Source organism: Rhagoletis pomonella, unplaced genomic scaffold, assembly GCF_013731165.1.
Source record: "Rhagoletis pomonella isolate Grant_MI unplaced genomic scaffold, Rhpom_1.0 Rhpom_scaffold_00004, whole genome shotgun sequence".
In the NCBI taxonomy this organism is placed as follows: Eukaryota; Metazoa; Arthropoda; class Insecta; order Diptera; family Tephritidae; genus Rhagoletis; species Rhagoletis pomonella.
This window is the reverse complement of record NW_023458558.1, coordinates 49954676-49961996: the sequence shown is the minus strand read 5'-3', so window position 1 is coordinate 49961996 and position 7321 is coordinate 49954676. Positions and strand designations below refer to the sequence as shown.

General features: G+C 39.4%; 1 protein-coding gene across 1 annotated transcript; it reads left to right on the top strand.

The window, feature by feature from the left end:
* The first annotated feature begins 3108 nt into the window (after positions 1–3108).
* LOC118737722 (translation initiation factor IF-2, mitochondrial) lies at positions 3109–6229 on the top strand. Its single transcript, XM_036468429.1, has 8 exons — positions 3109–3195; positions 3322–3502; positions 3559–3685; positions 3744–4321; positions 4375–4589; positions 4646–4850; positions 4911–5568; positions 5625–6229. Exons 1-8 carry the CDS (start codon positions 3173–3175, stop codon positions 5795–5797), a joined length of 2160 nt encoding a protein of 719 aa, XP_036324322.1. The 5' UTR covers positions 3109–3172; the 3' UTR covers positions 5798–6229.
* The last annotated feature ends 1092 nt before the right edge of the window (positions 6230–7321 follow it).

Genomic DNA, 7321 nt, shown 5'->3' with positions numbered 1-7321 from the left:
ACTGTCGCTGTGATACTATATGGAATACTAATCTTTGTCGATGTTATGAGCTTTTCCTATGGTTTTATTTCCATCTGTAAGTATTTAACTAAATGTCTTATGTCAAGTAAGCCAACGAAAGTCCTTATAAGAACATACTAATGCACACTGGGGGGGAAAAAATTGTATAATTAAAAAAAAACCCCAACCCGTTTTAACGAGTGTTTGTTTGGAACAACCCATTTGATTATATTTTATTGTCAGTAACTGTACATCATACAGATATTTTAATGCACACAACGCTTGTTCCTGGCTTTTTCAGCTTCCGTTGACACAAAAGTCATTCAGTCACAACGGCAAGCGTGCATTCGACGTTTTAGCCATTCCTACGCAGCCGTTACACGAAGTGCACCGGCACTCAGCAGTGTCATATGTATGCACATATAAACATACAGATGTACATACATATGTCCTTACATATATCGCTGTTATGCTTTTCCCTCTGCCGAATAGATATGTATGTACGTTCATCGACGCTCTCCAGTCGGAACTCTCGCTGTAGTGCACCTACTCTACAGTCACATAAAGGTTGATGGAGGTGATTGTTGCAACTCTCAGCAGATCCACATACCCTACGCGTTTCGAGGGTGTATTTACAGCTAGTTCTCCTGCAAATATTTGCATCTGGAATATTTGCGCGCTCCATCATAATTCAAACAGATGCGCTGTCGCTTTTCGAGCTGCCTGCCGGGTAGCCTGCACTCTGTCAAGCAATGCTGTCAAGCCGATAACTTGACTCAATGGCTGGCGTATGAGATAGTCGTCGTTTGACTGTCGTTGTTTGTCAAGGAGCAATCATTTCAACAGGCAACTCGATTCAAAATTAAATTAAATGGCAGTAAGCAGCGGCGGCACTGATTGTGTCAGCATACATAGATAGTACTTGCCGTGTGGTTGTTGTTGTTTTACCAATTTTACATACATACATACAAATGAACATGGAAAATGAAGAAATATTTTGAAAAGATAACACTGTACAGCTAAACCAACTTTTTTTGAGAAATTGAGTCTTAAGTAAAAAAGTGATTTCTCCGTTTTTCAAAGTTAGCCTCCGAAATCGAGATATGGGCATTCGAAGTTCGAAATTAGACCTTTGGTAAAAAATTATTTTTAATTATTGTATGTAAAAAACTTTTCACCCGCGTGCGCTGGGTTTTGGGTCCCTGCACATTAAAACCCTACCCAATGAAGAGCCCATGCCTCGGATGATACCCCCTTTTTTTGATGACGATCACGACAAAGGTAGGAGCGACTATGATTTGAGGGTATGCACCTGGAATATCCGGGCCCTTAATAGGGATGATGCCTCTGCCCGGGTGGTCCTCGGGAAAGTAAAGACTGACATCACCACCATCCATGAAATGCGATGGAGGGGGCAAGGCAAGGTAAGCGTGGCCGATTTGTCTCTATGTACTATTGTTTCGTGGCCGACTAAACAGAAAAAACTCAATTCTTGGTAAATGCCTACAAATACAATTGTAAGACTTCTAAGGTATTTCCTCTGAAATAAGTCCATGTATATTAGATTTCTGTGGACTAATGATATTCCCCCATTTTGAAACTGTTGCAAATTTTACTATACACATTCAAGGACTGTTCACCTTCGGACCAGCAAATGGTTGCCACAAGAACTTCTTCACGGTCATAACGCTTTCATTAGGTTATTTAAGACGGCAATGGAGGATATGCCTTCTGACGACCACAAAACTAAACGTGAACGTGATTGTTGGTAAAAACGTTGGACCAAATATTTAAATCTATATATAATTGCTCAGTCATACGACTTAGTTAGGGCGATCTGGTGTAGCTACAGACTTGAGTTGTATATCAAATTAAAGCGCAAGCTCCATAGGTTTTCAAATCAAGTCGTCTTTCGAGATGGCACGATAAGGATCGCTAACTGCCTTTTCGGGTGTTGAACCATTCTGTGGTCCCAGTTGGTCCTCTTCGAGAGCCATAATTACTGAGTGGGTATACTCGGAACGTAATAAGTACTGAGAAGTGAAGGGGGCCTTATACAGCCCTGGCTCTCCGGCGACCCTTTCAACAGAAAGGATATTATTTAAAAAAATAGAAATGGCATCAGGCTATACTTGCACGGAATGTCTATGTCCACTAGCGTGCGCCGAAAATAGTCAGGATTTTGCCCGAAGTTTTTCTTCCTGCAAGTTCATGAAAAGTGTCAAACGATAGGCAGGGTTGCATTTGTAAACAAACACAGAACGCGGTACGATCAAAAATGGAAGTAAACAACGAAATATTTGAATATATACGCAATTGTTCTTAATTGTATAGTTTTTAATAATTATTTACTGATTTTCAGCCAAATAAGTGTTCTACCAATGACATGTAAACAAACCGACTGACGTTTGTGCAGGAAATAGTGCTTTTTGCGTTCCCGTACACTTCTGTAACTGTTCCCTTTTTACTCTCACTTGAGGGAGTAAGATTGTAGTTTGACAGTTCCACAGGTTTTTGCACGAAGCATACTGGAACAAACTAAGTATTTTTCAACAAAAATAAAATTCTTAACTTTTCTACATCAAATATCTTTTGTTTTTCTTGCGTTCAATTTTGTTTTAGTATTGTAAAATCCTTCTATTGACTTTTTCGTTCTCAAAACGCGGAGTCTGCGATTTCGGCACGACCAAAAGAAGAACCATTCACAGTTCGAATAAATCGCTGCTGCAAAATCGCATAAGTGTGTGGTTCCTCATATAAAACTATTGTCGGCATTGGTGTAAATTTTGTCGGAACAGATTCACACCGACAGAATCGCATATGTGTGTGGAATTCTCCACCGGAATCGGAACTAGAAATGTTACCACAGTCACAACAGCTACCAATTCACCAATTAAAATTTGACATAGCCGAGCCTTAATTTCACCTACAGGTGGCCCTGCAATCGTATTTGAAATTCAAATGGGGAAGCAGCAGATGTCGCAACTGTATAGGTAGCAAAGTCACTGCCATCTGGTATAATGATTCAGATTGCCACATGTGAAATTTTTTTGCTCATTAATATTTGGCCAAAGTTTTCTTCATTTAAACTGATGTTGAATCCTTCGAAAACAGCTGTTGAAACAACAAAAAATTACGCCGACTATGGGACATTTGGTGATTTTTACGTAAAATGTTTTTTCGATCGTTTTCGCGGTAAGTAAAATTATTAATTTATAATTAATGAAAGGAAGAAGCATTGACGAAATGTTCAAATAAGATTAAGAAAGTTGATTTGTGCTGACATGCTTTATTGATAATGAATTATTGATCCCTTTGCAGTTTTCATGGGTCAATAGCACGCAGCCACTATAGCAGCACGCGGCGGTTTAGATTAGCTGTAGGACAACCACTTCCAAATTGTGCGCCAGTATCCTCAACAGCTCATATTGAAAATGGAACAAGACGTAGTTTTTACACCTGTGATGTGCTGTTGAAGCGCCGAAAAACTGTCGAAGAAAAGGTAAAAATGCAATAGTTTTTTCGCAATAAAAATAAATCAAATGTTTTCACCTGCAGAAATCAGTTCGCATAATTGAATACTCGCCCAAAAAGAAAAAAGGTGGTGCAAAACTGGAAGGTGTAGTTGATATTTGGCGACACATCTCGGTTCAAGAACTTGCAGATTCTCTACAGCGTTCGTTGGGTAAGTTTCCAGGCGCGCATTATATTGTATTCAATTATTGTAAGAGTTTTCGTTGCAGATGATGTACAGGAGGCTATGTTGTATGTAAAAGGTGCAGACAATATTGAACCACATGCACGTTTGGATGACCTCAAAATCATTCAAGAAATTTGTAATAAATGTGGAGTAAAGTCACGCATTGTTTCCGCACCTGTTGAAGAACATGATGACGACACAGATTTAGGCAAGCATCATGATGTGACACCCCGTCCACCAGCACCACCAGAATTTTTAAAACCGCGGCCGCCAGTTGTCACCGTTATGGGTCATGTAGATCATGGCAAAACCACCCTTTTAGATTCCTTGCGTGGGGCAGCTGTAGCCGCTGGCGAAGCTGGTGGCATTACTCAACACATCGGTGCCTTCACTGTTAAACTTGCCAATGGCGAACAGGTAACGTTCCTCGATACACCGGGTCATGCGGCTTTTAGTGCCATGCGTGCGCGTGGTGCACATGTCACGGATATAATTGTGCTGGTTGTTGCGGCCGAAGATGGAGTAATGGCGCAAACTCGTGAAGTCATACAATTGGCGCTAAATGAAAATGTGCCAATAATTGTAGCTATTAATAAAATTGATAAACCAGAAGCCAATATTGTAAGTATTAAATCTTCAGTTGATCAGAGAAGTTACAGCTTTTTTCTTTTTAGGAAAAAACAAAGCGAGATTTAATGCAAATGGGATTAGTGTTGGAGGATGAAGGTGGTGACATACAAGCCATTCCCATTTCTGCGTTGAAAGGCACAAATTTAGAACTCCTAACAGAAGCTGTTAGCACGCAAGCGACTATAATGGGTCTGAAAGCAGATCCAACTGGACTGATCGAAGGCGTTGTAGTAGAATCTAAAACAGATTCACATCGAGGGTAAGTTTTATGTCTTTCTGTCCGTCCGTACCTATTGTAGCAACTTCTCTTTTAAGAAAGCTCTCCACTGCAATTGTAACGCGTGGCACGTTACGAAAAGGAGCTGTACTTGTGAGTGGATTGGCACATGCCAAAGTGCGCGGTCTCTTTGATCACAATGGTAAGCCCATGACGGAGGCTCCACCCGGAACGCCAGTTGAAATTTTAGGTTGGCGTGAGCTGCCATTTGCTGGTGATATTATACTTGAAGTGGAATCCGAGGCATGTTCTAAAATTTTATATGAAATTGATTTAGACTAACTTTTTCAGTATAAATTCCAGAAAAAGGCGCATTCCGTTTTGCGTTGGCGTGAGCACGAGGCGAAAAATCACAAGGCAGAAGAAGCTATTGAAGAAATTCGGAAGAAAGAGGAAGAACACTTGGCAAAATACCGGGCCGAGCGAGATGCGCGGCGATTGGCTGGCAAATTTCGGATGAGGTACGGTCCACGAGAGAAAGAAACTACTGAACATGATGGCGTTCCACGCGTAAGCATTATTGTCAAGGGTGATGTGCACGGGTCTGTGGAGGCATTACTCGATGTCTTCGACACCTATACTAACCATGAGCGTTGCCGCCTCGACGTTGTGCACTATGGTGTAGGAAATGTGACGGAAGGCGATATTGAACTGGCTAAAGCGTTCAATGCCATTATCTATGGATTTTCGGTGCCTGCGCCGCCAAACGCATCTAAAGATGTGACCATACGATGCTATGACGTCATTTATCGTCTTATAGATGATCTGAAAAATGAGCTAAGCAGCAAACTGCCTGCGATTGAAGTAGACGAAATAGTGGGCGAAGCTAATGTATTACAACAATTCTTCATCAACGAAGGACGCAAAGAAGTGCCTGTGGCAGGCTGTCGCTGTGTGAAGGGCGTATTGAAAAAAGCGCAGAAATTCCGCTTGGTACGTGACGGCGAGACCATCTATGAGGGTAAGATTGTGTATTTGTAATTATTACCTATTAATGAAGTCGTATATTTGGAACAGGACATTTGGAGTCAATGCGTCATTTGAAAAACGAAGTTGATACAATCAAAAAAGATGTGGAATGTGGTTTGCGTTTCAAAGACACTAAAGTCGTACCGCAAGTGGGCGATATCATTGTGTGCTATACAACACGCATGGAAGAGCAACAGACAGATTGGGATCCAGGTTTTTAAACATGCCAAAAATGTGATTTGCGCAAAAGTTGCTTGTAAGCTACAAATTCATAAGAAATATAAATAAATTCAAACACTTTATTTATAAGAAAATATAAAAGTTTCATGGTGGAATCGCATAGTGCCAGGAGAAGTAACAAGATGAGGAAAAATATTACATTTATTTTCACTGCCTTTTGATTTTAAAACTGTGTATAAGACAGCCGAATGTCGAAAGCAATGGTGGAGAGCTTTACCTGTTAATTGCGTCATGGAAAAATTTTATGCAAATGTAAATAAAGCAGTTTCAATATACTTTTATTTTTTGTGAGTAAAGATATAAAAGTAAACTGCCTCCATTATTTGTTACCACTTAATTTATAGGAGTAAATTAAAATTGTAAAAAATAAACACCGCAAAAATATTTTAAACGAATAAATAATTTAATTGTCATATTTGCATTTTTTGTGTATATATACATATAAACCTTCCCGCTACTATGTACGCAAATGTGTTCGGCAACTCTATCCACTTTAATGTAGAAGTATAGAAATTCATATTTCCTGTTGTTATTCTAAAAATTCATTCATAAAACTAGAAACTAGATGCGACAAAAGCGCACGCTTAGCAATGCTCAATGTCACATACTCTCTGTATACATATATAAAACAGTTAGCCTCCGCACTATTAAATATCCACTCTGTGCTATAGCCATTAACGAGCTTAGGATAAGAAATGGACAAATTAAATTGGAACATTGCGACTAGAACGGAACTGGATACTGATAAGGCGCCAACATACATATGTACATTCATACATAAGTATGTATATAAATATGCATATATCTAATACATACTTGTTTATTAGCAAGCGTGTCGCTTTTGAGTCCGTCAAACTATAGCTTAGGTTCAAATATAAAAAAAGCTTTAAAATGTGGTTGTCATGTGGATTTATGAACTACATACATATGTATACTGAATGAAACCAGAAAAGTTATTTTATGTACCAGAGAAATTCCTGAATGCTGGCCCAAAGTGTCTACGATTGTAACATTTTTATTGAGCTAATTTCAGAACGATCTTCTAAAGTTTAAAGAAACACCTTTTATGTACAACTGTGGCTGGGTAAATCAGAGCCTTTACCTCGTATTGATGCATGAATTCCTAAAAATACTTAAATTTCAATCTACAACCTTGTGTGTACTAAAAAGTAAAAGCGAGCTCTGAAGAAATGTACCAAAGACCGCCGGAAGTAGTGCGCAAACGATACATACATACACACATCTGTATGTAGGTGCCACCAAGTTGGCTAAGCCTTGCCGGAGCTTCGGTATCCACTTACTGTTGATTTCATTGTGCGGTGTTGCGCATTTGGCGTTCTCTAAATAGTTTTAATTCGATAAGGAATTTCCGTTACAGAAAGTGTGCCTCTAGGCGGAGGTTAAATATTTAGTTGCCAATCGCTTGAGGGAACCATGGAATTCGCGACACTATTTTCTTAAAAGATAACAACTTGCGCTTTTTTATTAGTTTTTATTTTAATATG

Excerpts from the sequence above, each read along its gene's own strand:
- LOC118737722 (XM_036468429.1), top strand. The coding sequence starts at position 3,173 with ATGTTTTTTCGATCGTTTTCGCG. Across the intron at positions 3,686-3,743 it reads TTCTCTACAGCGTTCGTTGG|ATGATGTACAGGAGGCTATG; the intron begins GTAAGTTTCCAG and ends TTTTCGTTGCAG. Across the intron at positions 4,322-4,374 it reads ATAAACCAGAAGCCAATATT|GAAAAAACAAAGCGAGATTT; the intron begins GTAAGTATTAAA and ends TTTTCTTTTTAG.